Source organism: Zosterops lateralis (assembly GCF_965231275.1).
Source record: "Zosterops lateralis genome assembly, chromosome: 17".
NCBI classification, from domain to species: domain Eukaryota; kingdom Metazoa; phylum Chordata; class Aves; order Passeriformes; family Zosteropidae; genus Zosterops; species Zosterops lateralis.
In genome coordinates, this window is record NC_139777.1 from 10,120,012 (window position 1) to 10,145,214 (window position 25,203).

The 25,203-nt window shown below is 46.2% G+C and overlaps 1 protein-coding gene across 1 annotated transcript; it reads right to left on the reverse strand.

The window, feature by feature from the left end:
* Window positions 1-243: 243 nt before the first annotated feature.
* HORMAD2 (HORMA domain containing 2) lies at window positions 244-24,398 on the reverse strand. Its single transcript, XM_083874261.1, has 13 exons — window positions 24,321-24,398; window positions 22,026-22,110; window positions 21,115-21,259; window positions 19,463-19,526; window positions 18,455-18,491; window positions 17,171-17,191; window positions 16,457-16,474; window positions 15,109-15,176; window positions 12,013-12,164; window positions 11,179-11,432; window positions 10,929-11,037; window positions 9,593-9,657; window positions 244-566 (listed from the first exon to the last, which is right to left on the reverse strand). The coding sequence occupies exons 2-13, from the start codon at window positions 22,068-22,070 to the stop codon at window positions 450-452; spliced, it is 1,095 nt and encodes a 364-aa protein (XP_083730387.1). The 5' UTR covers window positions 22,071-22,110; window positions 24,321-24,398; the 3' UTR covers window positions 244-449.
* Between the last annotated feature and the right edge of the window lie 805 nt (window positions 24,399-25,203).

Consider the following 25,203-nt stretch of genomic DNA (forward strand, 5'->3'; position numbering starts at 1 on the left):
AAAAAGAATCTAAGCTCCGGAAACAGCAGAAAGGATGAAGTTAAGCACAATGTGGTGGACCATGAGACATGCTGCCTGCTGGCATTGATACCTCAGAGTTCATCTGGAAATAATGCCATTAAATAGAGGTGACAGAGTGGCACAGGACAGTCCAGCCCCAGAGGAGGGGATTTATCCAGTGAGGGGCAAGGGGTGTGAGGGAAAGAGACAGAAAGAAGCACACACACACCATTCATGTGGAATGATAAATCCTCAGCTTAAGAACATCAAACAAGTGCAGTTGGTTGACAATGCCAGTGACAGTTCTGGGGCTTGTTGTCTCTTGGCAATCCAGAGTTTTCACAAGACAAATAAACATGCAGAAATATATGTGGGATGGGGAAGAGTTAGACACTGGTCTGTACCAGTCAGATGACAATGCAAACTCACACCTTCCAATGTACTGTGTGTCAGAACGAACACAATTTCCTGCCGTTCAGAGGAAGCTTCTCTGGTTCACTGACCTTCCTTTTCTTCTCGGGTCCTACCACCTCTTCCTGGCTGAAGGCAAGGTTCAGGAGGTTTATCTGTAACAATCATCAGAAACCAGGATCATTCTCACAGGGCACGCTCCTGCAACATGAATTTAAAATTACAGCTTCCAAAAGTGTCATGTGCGTGCCCGGATCCTCTTGGCTTTGCTCAGTGTGATCCTGTTCTCCAGAAAAGCAGTTAGGCAAGGAATCAAAACTTGGGAGTACTGGATGGAGCTGGGAATGTAAGAGTTGTGCAAGCAACAGGTTTAGCTTCAGGGACAGGGAATGGGTTTGGTGGCAAGGGGACAGGACCCATCTCCCCATCACTGACAGAAAATAGCTGGAACAAGGAGACCTTTGAGGAATATAAGCTGATAGGGCATTTGTTTCTCCACCAACCTCAGATAATCATAACATACGGAAAAGAAGAGGACACTTAGGTCAAATTTGTGGTCACAGCCTTTCAGGCGAAGACACACAGTCCCTTGGTTTGTACATCAGGGAATTCAGTGTGAGCTGATCAATCCCAGGCTTAAAACTACCTGTGAGTCTATGAAAAATAGCTTAAGCTAAGCAAGCTTTTTTCCAAAAGGCTTAACTTCCCTCTAGAAAGACACAAACCTCTCCCAAAAATACTCTGAGCCTGCATACCAAGAGGTTAAAAAACACAGATAAATATATGTGAGAATATAAGTGAGTCAATGGAACAGACACTTCAGACAGACCACAGGGAGATGGACAGCCAGGATGACAGCTGAAGTGTTGGCTGCACCAGGGGACAAACTCACTTATCCTCCTTATCATGTCACATATTTGCATTTCTACAATAATAATCCGGAGCTGCTGAGAGCAACGTGTGTTGTCGCCCACCCAGAAGGGACGAAGCACAGTCTGGCAATGTGGCCTCTCTCACTGGAGCTGAGAGGACACACCACGGCACAGAGCTTCTCCTGCAAAACAAAGTTCACTTGGATGACAGTGAGGTGAATGGAGAGGGAAAGGAGTGCTAAGAGAATTCCTTCTCTCAAACAGGAGTACCTCCCTCTAGTATCACTGCTAGGCACGAGGAGCCCCAGAACTGCAGCAGGGGAAGCACAAGGAGTTAATTTAATAAAGAGTTATTCCAGAACACATCGTGGTGATGAGCACAAGGTCTCCAGATTACAAGATGTGGTCATTATAGAATTCCCCACTCACGTCACCAAGGCTTGCTTTCCATCTGACCTTGGAATGAGGCTTCGGCAATCTCTGCATAGCAATGGGCTTTCTAATGTGTGAAATAGCTCTGATTAGGGATTAACAGCAAAATACTTTGAAACAGCCTCACTCTGCCTCTCTATCGTGTTTCATATTGTTTTTCTTCCCTCCTCTTCATTATGAGCAATATAATGTTGCTTAATGCTAAAGTACAATTTCCTTTCCCTAAAAACAGAGAAAACAAGAATGTGCCAAAGTGGGCTGGGCAGGTTCTCCCTCATTCTGCACAGTCAGGCTGACAGAGCTTTCCAAGGCTGCCCATGGTGTGTTTGCTTGAGGACAGAGCAATGAGTGGCTTTGTGTTACAGCTCCTCACCTGATACTCAGCTGCTCCAACTGGCATTTTTGGCAGCTATTTACCTTCCTCTCCCAGGCATCGTTTTAACCTGTCTGCTTCCCTTTTTTTTTTTTTTTTTTTTTTTTTTTTTTTTAAGTGAAGGGCTCAGAGGTGGAAACACTGCATCCAAAACCTCGGCAGTGTTAACACAGCTGCAGGGTTTGTACCCTGTCCTGTTGGCCACACAACGAAGCAGGGGCACGATTCCCAGTCTCCCAGCCCTATCACCTGGATGAGGCAGCTCTTCTTCTGTTTTAGCCTAAACCTAGCTAGAGCTGGTGCTTTAATTCCCTTTACTGAAGAATGGATCTTCCACAGCCCAGAAAGCTACTCAGTGAAGGTTTTACCCCTTTGCTATTCCTCCAGAATTTCCTGCATGGATGGGATACTTGTGAGGTGGAGAAATAGCCACGATAAGCAGCTGCTTGCACTCCAGTTCCCCCTAGTTCTCCTGCCCTTTACCACAGGCAGCATGAGCACCTCACAGGAACCTGAGATGAGGAGTGAAAACATCCAAGGAAGCCATGGAGGGCTCCAGGGAAGCACTATTCACCCATGCAATGAATCAGATGTCAACAGTGAGAGGTATTTCACCAAAGCCAACGTGTCCAACGTGTCCTGGCCTGTTCCTGCCCAAGCTCACGTAGGAGCTCAGAGCCAGGAACAGACCCCAAGTCCAACTCTAGCTCCCATCCTTAACCAAACACTCCAGCTTCTTCCCCAGAAAAGCTGCTCTAAAGGGGATTAAGTCAGGTCTGACGTGTGCTTATTTGACTTGAAGCAGAAAGTAAACCTCCTCAACGGTGTGGTGAGAAGCAGGAAATCCCTCCCATTGATTAAACATACAATCAAAGCCTCCAGAAGTTCATTAATTCTAATTTTTCCCATGTACTGGGATGCTTCACTTGAATAACTGATGTCAGAGCTTGGGCTGTGAGAATGTTGCTTTTCCTCTTACACAACCTCAGCCCTACGGATGAGCCAGGTGCTGTAAAAGCAGGTAGGACAAGGGGCACCCTCTTGCACCCTCACCCTAAAATGGGACCATGCTGACAGGTAGGACAAGCCCAGAGAAAGCAGTAAAGGCAGCAGCAGCTCCGTGACCTCCTGACTCTGAGTTCAAGGCAGAGTTCAGGGTCTGGATCATACCATGAACACACAGTGAGTTTGAATCTCCTGTTTCACTACGTGTAAAAAAGCAATATTTTGCCACAGGAGTTTTCCTGTGGAGTTACAGCTAACTTGTGAATCATACAAGTGTTACTAATTTCTGGCATAAAACTCACAGGACAGCTGCACGTTGTCTGGAGAAGATATCAGGCTAAAAATAGATTAAGACTTAGATTAAAGCCTTCCCAAGGCAGACTGGTGGACGAAACAGAGTGAGCAGACCACAGCCACACTGCTATTCTTAGATAGACACAATCAGGACCCAGTTTTGTGCTCTGCAATTTGCAATCCCCAGTGTCCCCATGTATTCTGGCCAAAAATTCCCAGCATAAACTTAAGAAAATTTACAGCTCTCCTGACATGTTTTGCTTCCCAAGGCATCCTATGCAGAACAGCTAAAATTGCACAAGAGCATTCGGCTGTGTCCCTCTTTGTCCCCGCTGCCCCATGCTGGGGTTTGGCACTTGGCAAATTTTATGCCCTCAGAAGAGCTCCCTTTGTCCAGGACACGGAGGGTTTTGTTCAGTACCTTGTAACTATCCCCAGAAACTCACAAGCACATGAATGTCAAAAGAAGTGCAGTTCCATCGAGCAAGCTGGAAGAATAAGGGCTGAGATACAAGACTGAACTGCTGAAATAAGGCAGAGTGACCCTCAGGTGTCAGGACAACACAGTTTGTGCAGGGGATTCTCATCATCAGGGATGTTAATCAGAGTGACCTGAGGCATCCTGTGATTTCAGCTGCAGCTACCACTGACTCAACAGCACAGCAAACTCTTGTCATTTCCAAAAATCAACCCGAATTGGTTCACATTGGTCCCCTAAGACCTAATTCCTGCCTGCTCACTGACAGCTGGCTGCTCTGAAGCACAGCAAAAATCCAGGGTCACAGGACACTCATGGTGTCAGTGAAAGGATGAGAGGAGATGGACATGAACTGAAACCACAGAATCAGATTCCCAGAATGGTTTGTGTTGGAACGGATCTTAAAGCACATCTCATTCCACTCCCCTGATGTGAGCAGAGACACAGCCCAGGTTGCTCTACGCGCCACCTAACCTGGCCTTGAGCACTCCAGAGAAATAGAAGAAATTCCATTTAAACATAAGGACAAGCTTTTTAGTTTTTTACTGTGAGGGCAACCAAGCAGTCGTCAAAGACACCCAGGGAGGTTGTGGAGCCTCTTGCCTTGGAGATATCCACCACCTGAGAGGACAAGGTCCTGAGGAATGCTCTCCCTTTCCCTGTGCTCTCAGCAGGTTGGTTGGCCCTGCTGATCCCCAGCTGTCCCTACTGAACCTGGAGGCTGTGCAGGAGTGGCTCTGTGGTTAAACCCCAGCACTGGGCTCCCACCAGTTTCCAGAGCCATGGTCATGCTGACATCAGTGGAACCCATCCTGATTTCCATCTGTGCTGGAAGATCATGCTGGTTAGTGTGAAAGCCAACTTACGCAGGTGGAACAATGGAAGACCCTCAGTGTGGCGCTGCTGTGGGAACCTGACATGTTTTTGTGCCTAGGAAACCACACCTACACATCACTGACTATCACCAGTCCTCTTCCTTTTTCCTCAGCTCCTGATAAAACCTTTGTCATTCAGTGCCACTCTTGTTTCACATCATGTTCTGCATCTTGTGTCTTGTAGATTTTAAAGGATTAATTAACAGATCCTTCCAGAGTATTAAAAATAATGCTTAAAAAATTCCTGTTAGAAGACAAAATTATCAACACCTCTCCTGCTAATCTCCTCCAGGGCCCTCAATCACACTGTCCACTTCCATGATGGACATTCTCATTGCTGGATCACAATCACTTCCCAGAATCCTGATTCCAACTCTGTAACTGAGGGGAAAGACAATGGACACTCCTGCCTACCAGGCTGCTACCCAGCAGCCCCTCATGGGATATAAGATGTGTCCAACCTTAATTTATGTGGATTTCTCCAGAGGGTCTGGCTGCTAGAATGCACAGCATGAACACATGGAATGGCAGCCAGCATGGAAGCACCATGTCTTCCCGCAGATGTCCCTGGGGGAGCTCCCAGGGAATCTGAGGGTGCAAGGGTTAAATCTCCCTAGATCTGGGGGGTGACAGGCCTCACCTCTGCATGTAGAGAGCACTAGGAAACTGTTTCCTGCATGCTAGACAGGGATAACTCATGGAAGGGATGAATGGCCCCTAGATACAGCTAAGGATCTGACGTGAACTGAGAGAAGCCAGGAATTTCCTGACCTCCCTGTCTCACTCCTCCCAGCATGGCCTGAGCTCAGAGGAAGGAGAGGCAAGCTCATCTCTGAATCTTTCTCTCTTCATTGCTTGGGTCTGTGTAGCTTCAGCTGGTCTGGAGGAGAAAATGTTCTGGGAACTTCTCATCAGATACAGCTCTCTTGATAGACAGACAGAGATAAACCTTGCTGCTTTTTTTCTCTTCTGCAAAAGTTCAAGATAATGACATTGCCACAGAAAAATGCTTTCCTATTGCTCTGCACATGGCAGGTTTCATCCTTCAACTGCCTTCTGTCATGGCACTTCTGAACGGATTTGCCTGGGAAAAATCAGACAACAAAGGTCTTGATCTCCAAGCTGTTGTTCTGCAGTTGAACACACTTGTGCTGACCTTTCCTGCCAGAAGGAAGCTGTGTACAGCACTGCAGCTCAGCAGGGCACAGGAGCTGTGCAATGGTTTGGGCTGGAAGGCATCTTAAAGCTCATCTCACTCCACCCCCTGCCATGGGCAGGGACACCTTCCACTGGCCCAGGCTGCTTCAAGCCCCATCCAACCTGGCCTTGGACACTGCCAGGGATCCAGGGGCAGCCACAGCTGCTCTGGGCAATCTGTACCAGGGCCTCACCACGCTCAGAGGGAAGAATTTCTTCCCAATATCCCATCCATCCTTGCCCTCTGGCAGTGGGAAGCCATTCCCTGTGTTCTGTCCCTCCATCCCTTATTCCACATGCCTCTCCAGTTCTCCTGGAGTCCCTTTGGGCACTGGAAGGGGCTCTGAGGTCTCTACCACAGTAACTGATATTGATCCCTGGCACATCAGACAGGTATTACTGAATCATCCATGAAAGTCTATGTTCACACAATCCCATGGAGAAAGGGCACGTGGCCAGGTAGCCAAGTCCTGTGCACAAGGAGCAGCAGCTGGAGGCCAGACAGACTGTCCTCTGAGGCCTAAAGCAGCCCTGATTCACAACACTTAGGTATGAACCTCTCCCCTGACATCTCAGTCGCAGACAGCTCCTGTCAGGAGAGCTGATCCACATGGCAGGAGCCTGCCTACAGCAGCCAGTGAATCCCAGAATCCCTCAGCCATCACTGATCCCACTGGGATGCCCAGACAATGCCAAGTGTCAACACGCTCCCTCATGTCCCACAGCAGTCTGCAAGCAAGGCCAGCCCAGCAGCAGGAGCAGTGTCTGGCAGCAGCTGATGAAGCCAGAAACTTGGAAGGCAGAGCTGCCTGGTGCTGTGCTAATACAGTCACACCATTCCCAGCTCAGGACCAGCCAGGGCTCCCTGCACGGCTGCCTCACTGTGCACTGAGACTGTGCTCCAAGGACCACCCCAGAACTTCAGCCCACAGCTTCCTGATGGGAGATAAAAGTCTGCAGAGGCGTTCACATGGTCAGATTTTACTCATCTTCTAGTTCTGTTTCATTCCAAACTCATTCCACTGCAGCATGTTTGCTTACACGAAGACAAAGCTGACCAAAATCAATTTTCAGGACAAGGACATTAAAGGATGTTCTTTACAAGAGGATAGAAGAGCTTGCTGAAGAACTCAGAAGTTATCCCAGCTTCAGGATAGTGATATCCCAAGTGCAGGACCTCATTCTCACCAGCAGATTTCTATAAGTTAAACCAATGGGCAGCAATTCTCTATTTCCCCCAACTCTTCACAGCTCCTAAAATGCCAGTGGAAAGAAGGAAGATGCACAAAGATAGCACAGGAGGACAAACCCTTGGCTGATGCAATCAGAAGGCTCCTGAAGCCAGGAGAGGTGAGCTAATTTACATGCTGGTGCCTAACTCTGGATGATTAAGTGCAGAGATGCTCTGCTGGGAAAGGGCAATCTCTCATTTGATCCCGAGGATCATCAATCACAAGATGGCAGATAAGAAGCCAGTGGAGTACATGGAAATTTTTCCCCAACCTGCAAAGCCCTCTGCCAGAGACACTCTGTGACCACCCCTGAGGCCAGTTCCAGTTCTAACACTGGGCAGGAAGAGCTGCTTCTCTTTTGGCAGATGCACATCCTTCGCCTCTCCCATGTTGATTAGACAAAAATAAGCCCTTAATACTTTCATTCCTGGTTTTTCTGAAGAGCTTTAGGTCAGCAAGATAAAGACCAATAAACTCAATTCCAGTTTTTATTTTTGGTAACCAAGCAATCAGAAGGATTCACTCCAGCTGAAGAGCAGAAATGTGCTCACCCACATTTCCAAAAGCAACTTGTGACCGTGGGTAACAGTTTTGAACTCAGAACTTCTTGAATATCAAATCCTTGTGCAAACAGTAATCTTCTGTGACACTCCAAATTGTTCCAGTTAGTTCAGAAAATGTTGGCATTCCCACCCCAACCCAAGAGCTGGAAAATACTATTAATAGTACCTGCATGGCAACAAGGTGCTTACATCCACACCCCACTAGGTCTGCTCCTCCCCATCTCACACCTGACCCTGTCAGACAACACCTAACTCAGACTTCCCATCCATCCCAGCTTCTCCTCATTTTTTAGGACAAACTTCACCCACCAGCTTGGGTTCCTGATTCAACATGGACTACACAATGGTCATTTGTTTTAACCACTTCCTTCAGAAAAGAAGGGAAAGTCCCTCTCATATGGAAAAGAGTGTCAAATTTTTATTAGTGCAGGCTTTATAGTGATGATTTTAACTACTGGCTTGACTTTGTTTTTCCCTAAACTGGGTGAAATATTAGCCAGCCTCTAAGCTATGAGGTTTTAAAAATAGCATCAAAGAATACATTAAGAAAAGAATCTCCCAGGGCTTGGAATTTTTTTTAAGGTCTTTGGAAGCACATGATGGATAAAGTGATTCTTCCCTTTTTCAGCAACTAATGCTGTTTCCACCACCTTCAGACACTCTCACTCCTGCTACCGAATTCTAATGAAATGCACATGCTGAGAGAGGTGTCTGGTACTCTGCTGGCCATTGTGACAGCCCCAAAAGAAGGTCAGAGCATGAATCAGTGGGGCAACCATGAGTTGCAAACAAAAAAGGCTCCTGTTTTCACAGACGACAGAATAAACAATGATCAGAAGGAAAGCGGAGGATGTGACACGGAAAAAAAAATGTGGTTAATGTTTGAAAAATACCAGCCTAGGCAGAGAAGTTCACTTCTAAGATCCAGAGTCAAGGCAAATACCTCACAGATGCCTTTAGAATGACAGGGTGAGTTGCAGTCTGCAGTTGCTGTCTGGGTTAGACACCCCGGGATTCTTTTCAACAGAGGCGGGGAAAATTTTAGTAGCGATTTCCTACTCTCGTTAACTTATCCTGTAAAGATGCAGTTTCTGACCATTCAGGCTCACATGATTCTCAGCTAATTTGAATGGGAGTAGGATCAAGTGGCAAGTCTGGTGGTATTTAGAGATTTGCCATGTCACTGAACAAACCTCTGCACATGCCCATGAGTTTGGGCACTGATGGTGACTCAGGGTTTGGCTGGGCAGCCTTCAGGGTGGGATTAATTTTTTACTTATCTAAAACAACCTATTCTGGTCTATCCTAATTCTCCGGGTTGCCCCAACAACCATCGAAAAAGAGATCAGTACCTCCAGGGGATAATTCTTCCTACCCCAGAGGGGTAACCAAAATGGGATAGAATTCATTAGTTACCTGTGACTCACTGTAAAGAAAGTCTGGAAGCAAGAGGGGAGAGGTGAAGACCATATTAGGCAAAAAATACACCCTCCAAACCTAAAATAGGGCGGTGATTTCAGACCCTTAATCCAAAAGCACCCATAGGTGCTGGGACAGCCTAGCTGGGACAGAGAAAGGCTTTGTCTATGTGTGTTACTCACAGGTACCAACTCCAGAGAACAGAATCAAATTCTGGTACTGGGTGGAGGAAATAACTTAACATGCACAGAAAGCTTCTTCCTAAATGCTTCCAGTTTATGTTTACATCCCTCTGCTACTCCACAGCCTCAATGTACTGTGACCCTGTACAACAAATACACTAATGTTAGTGAATTTTGTGTCATCTTTGATGATGCAATGATCCATGGCAGTGAATTCCCCTGTGCCTGGAGTATTTCAGAACCACTAAAGCTTCCTCACCTGCTGACACGCCCTTGAGCACGGCATCCTGTCCATCTCCTTCATTCCCCTCTTATTCTTCCTACCTGCAATCCAAACAGCAAAGCAAAATTAGCTGCAAAGTGCTTAATTAAAAGAAAAAAAAATCTGGAAGCCTGACTAAACCACTGAGGCAAAAATCCCATGAAATTGTGTAAGCTTTGCTCTCAGATGCTGCCAGCAGTGGCAATTTATTCCTAGAAAGAGAGATTTCAGCATGAAGTGTCATCTGAACATCAGCTTGCAGCAGCTCTATCAATTATAGTCTCCTTTTTAACCTGGATCTAAGAAAACAAGGCTTATGTCTAGACATGTCCTAAGGGTGAGGGATGGGGGAAAGGAGAGGAGATGTCCCCTGGTTAATATTTATTAACCTTTCAGACAGTTTCAATAAAATTTGAGGGGGTGTCCAAAGTGCCCCAGTTTCATGACATCATGCAACTGCTTAGAGAAGGAGGATCCTGTTAAAATCACCAGAGCAACAAAAGTGGCAGGATGACTTAATTCCTTATTAGTCATCAGGGAATCTGCAGGGGAAAGACCTGCGAAAGGTGATTTCACAGGCACGGAAGCTGCTACTGCCCAGCAATCCCAGGAATGCTATTTACCATTTTGTCACTAGATGGTATTGTTCCACAGGCTATATCCCAGAGCCTCGAAGGTCAAACACAGCATGGTATAGCAGAGGCTGGGTTGATTAAAGCCACAGAAAAGACTTTTTTTCTCATGTATTTTCATGTATGTTTTCCCACATGGAAGTTATCAGCAAAAGTCAAACTGTAACAGTTGAAGGAAAGGAGCTTTGTTGAACATGGAGATAATGTAACTCAGTTTTGATGATCTGGGCATTTCCTCCTTATCTCAAAAAAACTACTGAGATAGAGAAGTGTAAAGATATTGATACAAAATTAAATGTTTCTGTTAACAAACCAAGCATTATCTACCAGCCCTTTGTTACAGTTTGGTCTGTTCTGACACAAAATTCAAACAGGCTGACAAACTCTGCTCATCCATAACCTAAATATTAGAGAATCATGGAATGGGTTGAATGGGAAGGGGCCTTAAAACCAATCCAATCCCGCACCCTGCCACGGGCAAGGACACCTTCCACTATCCCAGGCTGCTCTAAGCCTTGATCGACCTGGCCTTGGACACTGCCAGGGGGATCCAGGAGCAGCCACAGCTTTTTTTCCTCTCATGTCTCAAATAACCCACTGTTATTAACAGCACCTTACTAGGAAATTGTGTGGAATACATTATGCTGGGATACAATCAGGAGCAGAAGCTCCTTCAGTTTTGAAACTGGGCATTTATTTACCTGTATGCTCAAGGCAAAAAGAAGATGCTTCTGTTTTCCTGCCTGGATGGGTGTCACTTTTGTCCCCTTCATGCTCATTTGAATCTGCTCTGACAGGGCAAAGGTGATTCTGTAAAGCAAATGATGTTTTCTCTTAATAATATAACCTAAAAAATACACCTACGTGGTAAATCCATAAAGAAAATGTTTCTTTCAAGGAGGTTTTTGCTAGATAAATTTTATTCTTCTAGCGAGAGAGCTATTTCTATACCTCTGTGTTCTCCTCCTCCTCCTCTTCCTCGCAGTCCAGCCCTTGGTGGGAGATCTCAGTAGGGCCATTCTTCTGGATCAGGTTGCTGTAAGCCTTCCTCACCCTCTTCTTCTCAGCTGTCACTCTGACTTTCATGAGGTGGAAGTCAGTGGAGACTGAGCCCACTCTCAGGTTGACAGGATCCCCAGCAAACAGCATGTCACCAGGGCTGCCATCTTCCTTGAAGCCAGGGGGTTGGTAATCCTTGGGAGTGACTGCACAGGGAGAGGGAACTCCCTCAGGTCAGGGAAACTGAGTTCCATCCCTCCTTGGACTGATTTAGAAAGAACAATTATGAACCAGCTTCAAGTAACATTGACTACTAAAAATATTCCAGTTTTTTTTTGTTTTGTTTTGTTTTGTCTTTTTTTTTTAGGAGGAAGAGACAGAATGCAATTTTGCTCAGCATAAGCTGAGCAAATGTTATCAGGGAGCTCAAAGAAAAAATTACTTTAGGATGCTGAAATACCATTAAAGTGCTGGAGCAAAACCTGACATTGCTTGCTCCTTAAGGAAACAAACTCAAAAAAAACCCTCACCAAAAACCAGGGAAGAAGGATTTCTTCCTTTCACACCACATAGCTGTACTTCTTATATGGATTTCAAACCTTTCCCAAAAACATCTGCCATCCCTTTGCATCGGAAAGATTTACTGTATTAGACCATTTCTCAGTGCTATCAGCCAACAGCTTCTCCCACCTCACCTTTTCCATGCTTTATTTTATTCACAGGGCTGACACTTATTACAGAGACTGATGGAATTCTTCCCTAAGGCACACACTGCCCTCCACCTACCATCGTTGTAGTAGAGGAGTTTCATGCTCAGAGTGATGTCATTGGGCAGAGGCCCGAGGTCCTGCATGAGCAGGTACAGGGTCCTGAGCAGGAGCCTGCTGGCCTGTTTGACATCCTTGCTGCACAGCCCAGCCACAAACTCCCTGTGGTTGCTACAATCAGAAGAAGAATGGATTTGTTATCCTCAGTCATGAATATTCACGATTCAATTACACACACAGAGCACCCACTGACTTGTCTGAAACCACCAGTGACAAAGCTACAATGTCTTTATGTAATTTCCAGATAAACAGGGAAGTGAAACAGGCTCCAGGGATGGGGCGGCATCCGCAGAATACCCGCTCCAAACTCAGAGGCCTGGCATTTACATTTGAACAGACTTCAGAGCTGGGGCAACCATTATACAAATGTCATGACTCACTTGTTTGAACATGATTAAATTGGATCAAAGGACCATAAAACAAGTGCCTTTCGCCTAAGCAATTTCAGGAACGAGAGGAATGAGTTGAGGATCCCATCTAAAGCCAATTCATCACAGGGGTTATTTTCAAGTCCATTCTGCAGCTTTTGAAGAGAAGTGAATTGCATGTTCTCACTCAATTCCATGTAAGAAAAAGCAGCTCAGAGGCACATTTTTCAGCAGTGACAAAGGGGCATTCCTCTCACCTCCTTCACCCATCCAAATGTCAGCTGGCTGCTCCAAGCCAGCAGCCCAGACAGAGACCCATGGGTGACATGAGTGGGATGAATGCCACTCCAGAGGAGTTTGTTTCTCTTTGAATAAAACTGAGGTAGATGAGATGAGCAACTCAGAGCAGCCAGCTAACTTCAGACAGAGCGGATGAATCACTGTGTGACTAAGGGACATGAACTTCCCTAACTTTCAATGAGAAGGGTCATAAAGATGTGTAGCTCCTTCAGTACGTCTTTTGAAGACCCCTGACACTACACGTAGGCTGGAGGGTGCCCAACACAATCACCCCAAACTGCATCAAAAGCAGTAAAAAAGTAACCCAAGAATATCCCAGAGTAAACCTGACTGACTGAACCTCAGAAAGGAACAAATTAAGACCAATTCCCCCTTCCAGCTGAGCTTCTTTGGGTCATGAAAAGGGTGGCTGTGGAACAGCTTGACTTCCCAAGGTATGTAATCCCAGCACCATTTAGATTGGAAAAGACCTCTAAGATTATGAAGTTCAAACTCTGTGGTATTAGATGTGGACTGTGGTCCTCAATTAAATCCTGCATGTTCAGAAACGTACAGTGAGAGGAAAAGGCTGGCAATGCCTACGGAGGAACATCCATCACCTTTACAAACTGTGGGATTAGCAGATCAGAAATGGCAAAAAGAAAGTTCATAAGAAAAAAAGAAATGAGATGTCCATAGGAATTAACAGGTCAAGCACTGCTTCACTATGGGAATAACACAGAGAATTTGATGCAGGAGGGAGTAAAAAAGCAGAAGATAAAGAACTGAACCTCGGAAGGAGTGGGATCTATGCCAAGGAATTCCTCCAAAATCCATCTAAAATAAGTCAAGGACCACTTAGGAGAAAGTTTCCCCTTACCCTTTGGATAGGATGCTTCAGCCCCACAAAACATCTCTCCCAGAGTGATTAACTCTGAGTTTGCACAGGACAGCAACTGCTGCAGGTGTAGAAGGCAGCATTATCAGCTGAAGGTGCTGATAGCAAAGATGACACAATTCCCTGATCTGTGCCAGAACTCTGGATTATTAAAACTGCAGGGACATGCATGAGCCTACCACAGCACTGCCAGTCCCCACTGCCAGAGGAAACAGAGCCCAGGAATCCAATGCCACAGGCTCTGGAGCCTCAGAGCACATTCAAACATGACAGGAAGATGGCTTGGCCTCTCCCTGGATGACACAATGGACACCCCAGCTCCATGTGGGGACTATCCTTATTTCTAGGAATTAATGAGTAAGGCTGATTAAAACCCCAAAGTATTCAAGGACTATCTATTATCTTTCAAATCCCAGATCTCCTCTTCCCCTCAGTGTGAGGACACTGGACAGCAGCTTCCAAGCAGAGATGGAGGGTACAGCCAAAAGGTCATTCCAGAGATAATTCAGATTTGCCCAAAAGAAAATAATTCTGCCTCATGGTACGAATTATTTGGATGTGTTTAGAGAAAGAGCAGCTAAGGGCACACTCCAGGAGTGCTGGGGAGGAGCTTCCTGAGGAGCACACAAGACAGCAGAGCTCTCTTGCTGTCCAGGCAGGTTCCAAGATCCATCTTTCACCAGTGGCAACTGCAGAACAAAGTAAAGACAGGTTAATTATTTTTCTTTGCTTTGGTTATAGCCAATGGCCTTTGACAGTATTTATTTGAAGTGCCACAGGATTACAGCCGACTAAACACAGCTTTAAATATCTAACGGAGTGCCAAAACCAGGTAAAAAGCTGCTACTTCTGCCACGTTTTGCACCATCCGCTCAGGCATCCTAAGTGAAAGTTCTCAGGTCACCCACACAGGGCTGCTCAGGCAGAATGCACGTATACAAATACTCAAGGGAAAAAAGTCCTGGGCACAGGATCACAGTGAAAGGGCTCAAACCTGGGCAAGCCTCATCTGAAAGCACAAGGCTGTCTGGTAGAAGTGCAAGAACACTTATTAGCCGAGAGAGCAGCAAGCTCAACAACCTGGCTGGTTTCTGCATCGCCTCCCTGATGAGGCACCACTTCTGTCAACTGTCCTTGGCTCAGGTGTACTTTGAGGGCCTCATGGTGCTCAGTAAGAGCATTTCAGCTCATCCTCCCAGCAGTTAATACCCTGTGAGGTGAATATCCCCAACTGTGAAGGTATTTACAGCTGCTTAATGACTTGGACCTGCTCAAACCACAGAATCACAGGATGAATTGAGTCGGAAGGATCTTAAAGCTCATCTTGCTCCACCCCCTGCCATGGGCACAGAACCTTCCACTAAACCAGGTTCCTCCATCCAACCTGGCTTTGGACACTTCCAGGAATGAGGAGTCCACAACTTCTCTGGGCAGTCAGAAAGTGCAGCTTCTTAATGCTCCAAGAACACAGCTTTTAGCATAACCCTGAGAAATCAACCCAAATCCTTACCTGCTGATGTCCATTTGGGGCACCTTCTTTTTGTACTTGAATTTGAATTGATACATTTCAGTGACTGTCTAGAGATGAAACAAGAGAGAGGAGAAGCAGAAATGGATCACTCTGAGAAACAAGATGTGTCCTGAGCTTGGAGAGTCCTTCCACACTCTCTGCCAGAGCACAGCATTAATTTAGTGACATGCTGACAATTTTAACTCTAATATTGATTGCACAAGCTTTGGCAAATTCTCTTAGCAGCCACATCTTACCTAGCACTGAAAGAATCACAACAGAATTACAAACTTCCTGCCTCCTCCTTCCATTTTCTCTGTGGGCCTGACTCTCCAGCTTCAGTCTCCAGCAAGGCTCCAGGGGTGGCCAATTCCTCCAGTGTCCCTTGCTAAAGGAAAACTGGGAAGCTCCACAGGTGACCAGTGCCACAAAGAAACCTAGCTTTGTGCTCTGTATGAGGACAAGGGCCTTGAGGACTCCTCCCACAGGGAAATCCAAACAGTATTGCATGGGAAATAGTTGCTGAATTTGGAGTCTTTTTGAGGTAGACAAAAATAGTGGGTGATTTTCCATTTAAAAGAATTAGAGAATAAAACAATTAGGAAGAACAGTCAGCTTCCCCCCACGAGAAAGGGTCTATTGTACACCAATTCCATGCCTATAATTCACTTTTTCCGGAGACAATGAGGTCGATTAGTAGGAGCTCAGCTGAGTTCTTAACTCTGAGCCTTCCTTGCAAATCCCAGCCTTGGCATGGCTCAGCTCCTGCTCTGTCCCCAGACTCTGAGGTGCCATGCAGCAGAACTGGAACCAGGTTCAGATGCAAAGGGCCTGAAGCTGTTCTCTGATCTCCAGCATGGATGCAGACCCTCACTCCTGGATCACACCCCCCAGATTAAACCAAACAGAAACACAACAGGGAACACTAGGAGGCCAAGGACAGGCACTACTCAACACATCCACCCAGGTCTGAAGGGATGCTTGACTTCTGTCCTACACCTCTTTGCATGACAAACCAGCTATTTTCATCAGAGACGCTAAAAAGGTGGTTTGCAAATGAGTAATGTTGAACTTCCCACTTCTTCTCTTTGGGAAACTAAAACAAAACTGAACATGCCCATTAGTTGTCTGCTAACATCCCTGCCTGAGGCCCTGGTGGGCCCTCAGCCGGGTGTTTGATCACAGTGCAGCTCACTGAGCTGGCACTCCGGAGTGAAGGCACAGAACAGAAATGGGGTCACCAAGGAGCTGTGTCAGGATAGGACTTAAGCCTCCACTCCATTCTGAATACAAATGTACTCACCCATGCCTTCAGCTGCCTCAAAGATTAATTAAGACTCTTTCTTACCTCAGGATTGGTGTAAATCTGTTACAAGAAAGCACAGTGAGGGCATTCTCCTTGGGACAACTTGAACCAGTGACTAACAAGGATATTTTCAATTTACAGCAGAGACTGTACTATCTTTAGTGTGGGATCAGAGAAAGGAATGGCTGGGAAAGAGCCTTCCTCTATCAGCAGTCAATACTTACCACTTCAAAGACAAGTTGAAGACACTCCTGTGCAATATTGGAGGAATGAGGTTAATTCCCATTCCAACCCTCGCAGGCAGCTTTTGATGCCTGGGATTTAACTGCTCAGATGATGCACAGAGTAGATGGTGAGCAAAGCTCCTGGTGCTTTGCAGGGGGCTGGGGCCAACAGCTGCCTATAGAACCACCAGTGTGTGGTTTCTCCAGGACCAGATTAATAAGGAGGACTGTTTTGTAGGGATAAATGGAGAGGACACGGCAGCTTCCATGATTCAAATCACATGTAAGTGCTCTCAGAGTTTAAGGACACAAATAAGGCCTCAGTCAGAAGTCTGACATGCTGAGAAAAACATTCTCATGCAGCCTTGAACTCCACATTTACTGTATCTAAGAAAGGTCACAACTCTATTAAAAATCACACACATTTTGGCTTCTCCTTAAAAAAGGCACAAATGGGTTGACACAACCTTGACTCTGTATCTCTTTGAAGCAGAGGAGGGGAGAGAAAACCACTTTGTATTCATTTACTTACTGCAAGGACAGCCACGTGTAGCTAAGGAGGGAAAATCAAAACAAAACACAAAATCAATATCCAACCTTAGTGGTCAAGGAAAAGCAAGTGCTATCAAACCCCGACGTCCTACACAGGGAGAAGGAATAGATACACTCAACAAACCAGGAGTTAAAATCCTTTCTGCAGATTCTTCCCAGCACAGCATCAGCAACACCTAGTGGCCAGTTTGCCTGGCTTGATTCAGTTTCCCAAGAAACAACTCCAGGCTCAGTAATCTCCCTTGGAACTCCTTTCAAACAAATTCCAGATACTGATTTAAAATTCTTTACAAAGGCACCCATCCCTACTGAAGGTTAATATTTGCTTTCTGCTAGGAAATTCCCCAAAGGTATTTAATTTGTGCTCTATCAAGGAATTGCACATGGGACTGCCCTTAAAAACAATCTTAAAACATGCATTAAATCCCTCAGTTTTTCCTTAATCCTTGTCAAACAATTAACTTATGTCTCTCATAAATAAAAAGGGCTAAATACCTCCTAGAGCTGTCAGCAAGCATTTAATTGTGTTCACAACATTGTTAATTATGTTGTGCACACTGACAGTGGTACTGATGCCTGAGAAACACTCGGATCATCAGTGCCAGAGTGAACCAGCGCTCCACCTGGTCTGGAGGAGCTGGGCTGGTGAACAGTGTTGACACAGAGGACAGAAACAGGTGCTTTTTCCTGTGCAGGGCAATTTTTGTGGGAGAATCAGCAAGGGATATGAGCACTTGCTATCTGGTTTTGTCTGGGAAGCAATTACATACCTTATTTGGTGAACTAAGAGGGAAAAAAAGGATAAATTTTGAGCTTGAGAGAAAAGCCAGGAGGGTTAGAGAAGATGAGATGAAGGAGAAAGATCAGGGACAAGGAGATGAAGGACAGCAGAAGCATAGAACATTTCTCAAGAAAACAAAAACAGGCAGGAGATCCAGATCTCAGTTCTGCCTGGCAGGGTCCCTATCAGACGTAAGAGAACACAAATGTAGAGCACAGGATTAAGGGTAATCCATTGCAGGCTGCAGATTGGTTCCTACACCACGGACAGGAGAGCCAAGAGGAAGTGGACAAGGTTTGAGCTCAAGGCATAAAATCCTAAGTCTCATACTCAGGGCAGGGTCTTTTCCCTGTCCCAGAGCTGTAAAGGCTTTGTTTGCATCAAAGATCACAACAGAAATACAGCAGGAATGGAAGGATAGTTTTGTCCTTACTTTACAAAGAAACAGGACACTCCGTTAAAAAAGTGAAAAAAACCACTTACATATTGCTTCTCCAAAGCATCAAAACAACCTTGAATCCTGCCAGGGAAAAAAACATGTTAATACTAACCAGCAACATTTATCTCCTGATCTGTAAACACTCACTAGATGTGGGTTAAAGGGCATTTTTTTCTGGAATTAGGACAACACAACCAACAACATTTGGGGCTTGTGAAGTGCTTTTCAGGTCAATCCTGAAGGCAGCATCCTTCTTTCCGCATCTGTGAATTGTTTATACTTCTAGGGCATTATCCTGTCAGCCCAGAGCCTGCTTGAATCCTGATAAAGACAAGGATTGGAGGCCAAAGGCTGGCTCTGAGCGTGTCCCTGCTCAGTGCTCTGTTCCAGATCCCCAGCCAGAGCTCTGATGGCTCTTTTCCCATCAGCCTTGTACAGAGCTCAGCTCAATCTGGACATGTCTGGTCTTGTAAATCTTTGTTATCTGATGCAGAGTTTACAGCAATGGATTTTCTCAACGTAGTAAATATTATTTGAAGCAGCAATGGCCAGATATTTACTCTTGGAGTCAAAGGATGTGCAGCAAGCTATCTCCATAACACATCAGGGACGGTTTTTTCTGCTTGTTGGCAACATGCCAACTGTGAAATACATCCTGAAGAAAACTGTGGGGTCCTTAGAGAGGGAGATAAAATACTGTACATACTGAAAAACAAGCGCAAGAATCCCTATCAAAGTGAAACCAGAAAAGACTAAACACAACAGAAAGAATCTCATGACAGTCTTTACCCTCTCTCTGCACCTCTGCTGCCGCGTGTGCTCTGGGGCCTGACCATGACCTCACTGCAGCCAACACTTCCACAGACCTCGAACTCACATGATTTCAGTCACTAATTCTGTCCTGCTTACACGGGGCCAAGCACCCCCAGCTGCAGTGGGAGCTCCCCTGGCACTAGGGCACAATGTTTTCCAGTTCAGGAAGAAGAAGAATGCAGGGGCAGATGTCTCCTACTCAGCACAATCTTGTCTTGGTTTCGCTGTTAGTCACTTACCACTTGACTATCTGCAATGATCCCAGACAGCTTTTATCTTCTCGGAGAATTTTTAGACAGAGGTCTGCAAAATCAGATTTAGCACATAGTTACAATCCTTATCACAGCTCTTGGGCAAACACTGAAACTAAGCCATCCTCCCTTTTTTAGATACAAGCTTTATCTGAAGGTCCTTCCTGAGCGGAAATGTTGGGTTTCCACTGAGTCCCAGGTGGGCTTAGTGCTGGGTTTGCAAATGTCACAGCTTTCCTCAGAAGCCCTGGGCTCTCCCAGAAGAAGGGATGCAGTTACAGCTTTATTACAAAACACCAGCAGCTCCATCCTCTCCTCCCTCCTCTTCTCCACTCCATCCTTGACCATTCCCTAACACCTTCCCTTCTGCATTCAGACTTCAAGAACACCCATGTGAAGTGATGTCCCAATGACTGTGCTCACAATAAACTTCCTGTGAAGCTTTTCCATAGCTCCTCCTACCTGTGCTTCCAGGCATTCAGAATGGCAAAAGGCACACCTGTCCTACAGGTGAAAAGGAGGATTAGTAGCACCTTAGGACTCAACCAAGGAGCCCCTGAAGATGTGAGCAGGCCAGATGTAAACAGCCCTCATTAAAAAGGCACTAGACAGACCTGACATATGACCAGTGGCTTTCTGGGGTTAGGGGATCAATTTGGGATTTCAAAGGACCAATTTGGGATTTCTATGCCCCCAACCAAACCTACAAAGTACATGTGAACATGTTTCAGGGCAACTAATGCTGTAAGGGACAACATGTAACGGACTGGAATGCATGGAGACATTTCACACTTTGAATGATCAAAAAGATGAGTCAAAGCATCACTAATTCTTGGGATCGTGTGACAAAGAGTTTGGTTCTGCGTTTTTTTCCTTAAAAAGTTTTGATTCCCAAAGCACATATGAGATAGTTTTCATGGAAAAAAAAAAAAACAACAAACAAACAAACAAATCCCAACAATGAAACAGTTTTAAATGGAAGGAGGGATGATTTAGATCAGATGTAAGTATTGTTTTTACTGTGAGGGTGGTAAAACACTGATACAGGTGGCCCAGAGAGAAGGTGGATGCTCCATTCCTAGAATATTCAAGGTCAGGTTGGATGGGGCTTGGAGCAACCTGGTCTACTGGAAGGTGTCACTGCCCATGGCAAGGGGTTGGACTGGATGGTCTTTAAAAGGTCCCATCCAACCCAAACCATTCTACACTTCTATGAAAACCAACAAATCTAATTTCAGCCTCACAGTGAAAACTAAAAATGTGAGCCTCATGGGTTCAAAGATCCAAAAGAAAATTAAACACTCAAATAAAAGTAATTTTTTAAAGTTTTCTGAGTTTTAAGTCACTCTCCTGGCTCTGAGACCTGATTCAGGGGACTGGCAATGCCAACAAATGACTCTAAACCAAGAGGAACATCAACAGAGAAGCCAGGAGCTCAAGGTTGTCTTCCATGCTCTCTATTAGAAGTTCTGTCTGCAAGCAGACTTGATTTGAGAATTTGTAGCCAACTCCCAAGCAGAGTGAACTCACACACAGAAGATATCACATAAGATGCACAGCCAGAAGATACCACATAAGGCAGATTATAGGTAAAATACAGTGAGCAGAAAGAAGCCCTCAGCACAAAGGGCAGGCGTTACCATCCAGATAGCGAGTGCCGTAGGAGCTCTCTGGGAACAGCCCCCTCATGTAGGTGATGCAGGACATGGAGATGGCCAGGAGCCTTTTCACCAGCACCAGGGACTGCTGCTCTGTGGTGATGCTCTCAGGGAACAGCACTGCTTCCTGGAAAAGCATGGCAATACCAGAAATAGCACCTTCTTAAGTGTAACACAGATTATATTTAGAAACAAGTCTCAGCAGGTGGGAAGAGGGTAACTTAGAAATATAGTTTTAAGGTTTTTCTGGTGTTTAAGCTAGGCAGGGAAGACTCATGTCTGAGGTGGGTGGATTAAATGATTTAAGGGTAGAGATCAACAGATCTGACATCATTACTCAGACGCAGAGTGCATTGGTTGGATGTGCCCTCCCTTTTATCACATTCCCACCCCCTCCCCTGCACCAATGCTGGCACTTAACAGACACCCACCCCTCAAAAAAGGTGTGCAGTTTTAATTGTGAAGTCACACAAGTGCCAGGGCTGGTGTGGAAACCACTGTTGTACCAAAGGGTGCTGTTTTGAGCTCTGGCAGCAGCCTGAGTTGCCAACAGAGTGATTTTAACTCCAAGCTGTAAAACAGACCTGAAGCTACAGTAAATACACACTGTGTGATGCCAACATGAACAATGCAGCGGACATCGCACTAAATTTAGTTCTTCTATTACTTTATTGCTGTTCTTCCTGCTAATAAAGCTCTGTGCACACCTAACGAGCCTGCATTTATTGAGTCAAATCATGTCAGAGCCCCACACTGCCTCTCACTGAATTGGAATTAATACAACTAAGAACAGTGCAGACAACAGAAAGCGTTCCCACCTCTGCAGGCACAGGTGTGCCAAGTCCCAAACCAAGAGCTAAGATTGTCTGTACCACCACATTTTAATTTTTTACCTTACAGGGCTTCTTCTTTTGCTTGAGCAGCTGCTGAGTGGCCATCCTGTGTTTCAAAGACCTGCCTTCCACTTGTAACTAAACCCTGAAAAATAAAGAAGGTGTGAGACACATAGAAAACACAGTTACTGCTATTTTTCATCTATATTAAAGTAAGAATGAGATTCCTCAGAGTTTGAAAGCTAATTGCCAGGCAGGACAGGTAAAGCAGAGCAAACCAAGGGTACTCCACAGCGCTGTGCCTGCAGAGCATGAAACCTCCTGCTCACTAGTGAACGATCAATAGTGTTTGAAATTCAGGGCCACAACTGCACCTCGTGTCAGTCGGTGCCAGTTCAGAATGCATTTCTCATATTCCAAACCACAAATGTTAATTCCTACAACCATTAGAAAGTGTGAAGGGGGAATGTGAAAGAACTGGAGGTCTGCCAATAGCAGTTAATATTTTAGCAAGGGTAAGCAGGAAACGAGCTAACATCGGTCTTGGTTGGAATAAGGGAATGATTCTTCTGGGACATCTTGAAAGGTAAAAAAAAAAAAAAAAAAAAAAAAAAAAAAAAAAAAAGGAGAGTCCAAATTGTTTCAGTTAGACAAGCCTGGATTGAAGAGGAAAATACTCATTTTACCAGAATGGAGAGCTGATTGATACAGGCAATAACACTGGATATTCCGTGTTTCTCCCTTGAGTGAGGTGCTTGATTTAGCACCATCTGACAATCTTGATTAAAAACTTCCATTAGCTGGAATTAACAAGGCCTCCGTTAACTGGTTTGAAAAATGACTTGCTGGGAGATCTCCACATCTTATTGTAAATGGGGGATGTTAATGAAAGGAAACACCACGAATGGGTCCCAGAGGGGCACTGCCGTGTCCACAGCCAGTCGACTTCCCCAGTAACAACTAAAGTAATAGCACAAACACAGGGGGTGATTTAACTCCTGACCTAAAGCAACCTTTTATTAACTCAGCTGATCCAACCTTGTTCTGCATTTGCACCTTTTGTGCGCTTTTTTTTTTCCTGTGGAAGCCTCATTTCCATTTGTTGGCAGTCATTAAGACATGTTGATTGGAACATGGTGACAGCTTTTATGCTAAATTTAGCGCTTCATTTAGTAATGAGGACAGATTACAGCTATAAAAGTATATTTAAACAAATACACACCTGCAAAATTTTTAACATGTTAAATATTTTAGCAAAGTAGCTTTTTTTTGGTTTTTTTTGTTTTTTTTTTTTTTTTTTTTTTTTACCCAGGCACTGTGAGCAGAACTGGAATGCAATCAAAGCAGACAAAGGTGTTGTAATTACAACATGAGGTTATTAACTACATAAAGCTGATTTAGGTGATTTAGACAAAGATATAAGAGAACATTTCTAAACCATGCCACGTTTATATTGATTTACTGAGGAGGAAGCATCACCCAGGCCTAGCTGACCATTATGGCCCAGCTGTTCAGGTACAAGACTTTGGCATCAGTGTCTCACCAGGGCTGGAAGGACAGAAGTTGCCCTGGAACTCCAATGCTCCCCCACTCTGCAGCCATCTTATCACCAAAAACCAACAAATTAGTATTAAATGGGGAAAACCACACCTCATCCTCAGGAACCCGCTGCCCCCTAACACCCTCAGCCCTGCACCCCTCACTCTGCCCCTTGTGCCTGATGTTGGAAAGGTGAGGCACCACAGCCCTTGAAAAAACAGCCATTGCTCCAAAGATGGGCTTCCTCTTTTTTTTTGGAGGGGAGGTTCCTGGGGGGTTTTGTGAGTGGAAGCCCAGGCCCGGTCGGGGTCTACACGGGGCCGGGTCCTGCCCCTGACAGAGCGGCACCGTGAGGCCCTGAGGAGCCCCCGGGGCGGCGGCGGGGCTGGGCGCGGGAGGCGCGGGGCGCTGAGGGACCCGTGAGGCGCGGGGGAAGCCCCAGGGGCAGAGAAGGGCTCCCATGCGGGCGGGAGGGGCTCCCTGAGGTACATGGGGTCCCCTGAGGACCGCGGCGCTCCCCTGAGGCGCTGGGAAGCGCCCTAAGGCACGGGCGGTCCTCCTGAGGCACCGAGGGGTCCCTCAAGCGCTCCGGGCCCCTGGAGGCACCGAGGGGCCCCGTAAGGAGCTCCCTGAGGAGCCCCTGAAGGACAGTGGGGGGCCACTCCCTCTCCCTGAGGCGCGGGAGAGCCCAAGAGGCTGAGGGCTCCCCTGGGGCGCTGAGGGCTCCCCTGAGGCGCTGGGGCTCCCCTGGGGCGCTGAGGGCTCCCCTGGGGCGCGGCCCCGGCTTGCCCCCGTCCAGCCGGGCGGTTCCCGTACCTACGTGGCCCGCCCCGGCTCCACGGGCTCCTCCGGGCACGGTGCCGCCGGACCCCGGGCGTGGGCGGTGCCGAGGGCGGGCGGAGGCGGCGGCGGCCCAACCCTGGAGGCGGAGACTGGAGCCTGCCCTGCGCGTGCCCTTGTTCCGGGATTGTCACCTGTCCCTGTTCCCATGGCTGTGCCTGCCCTTGCTCTGCCCCTGCACCTGTCCCTGTCCCCGCCCTTGCTGTGCCCCTGTACCTGTCCCTATCCCGGCCCTTGCTGTGCCCCTGTATCTGTCCCTGTCCCTGTCTCTGTCCTCCCTTCTGTATCCATTCCTGTCCCTATGCCTGCTGCCCTGTCCCAGGAATTCGGGCAGAACAAGGTCCTGCAAAAGCAGGGGCCGTGGTGTGGTATCATACCTGTTTAAAATAATTTTATAGTAAAATACTGCGTTTATTAGCAGCATATAACCCCAAAGAAGGTACAGTTTTAAGTTACTCAAATCCACATTCTTAGAATACTCTGGTACTTTTCCAGGGAAAGGGAGACTTGCTATCATCCCAACACAAAGGCATCAGGGACTTCACAAGGAGCTGAGTATTTTGGAGCCAGTGTCATAACCTAGGCAAGGAGGATGGGTTCTCTATTTCACTAAAATCTTATTTACAGAATAATCTGCCTAAACAAATTCTTCCCATCTCCCGGCAATTTGTTATCCTTCAGCTAAGGAAATATATTTTTTCCTTTTCATCTCTACTACAAGCAATTCAGGGGGATTTTGGTGAGAGCACACCCCTCCCTTCCCAGTTCCCTCAGCTCTGGAAATGCCAGTTATGATGATAACTCTGTCCAGTTATGATGATTTGCCCAGCTGATAGGGGAGAACACAGTGTTTATAGTA

Coding starts and splice junctions, on each gene's coding strand:
- HORMAD2 (XM_083874261.1), bottom strand. CDS start 22,070: ATGGCCACTCAGCAGCTGCTCAAGCAAAAGAAGAAGCCCTGTAAG. Junction 19,527..21,114: donor CGGCACTCGCTATCTGGATG/GTAACGCCTGCC, acceptor CTGATTTTGCAG/ACCTCTGTCTAAAAATTCTC. Junction 12,165..15,108: donor CCCCAAATGGACATCAGCAG/GTAAGGATTTGG, acceptor TTCTGATTGTAG/CAACCACAGGGAGTTTGTGG.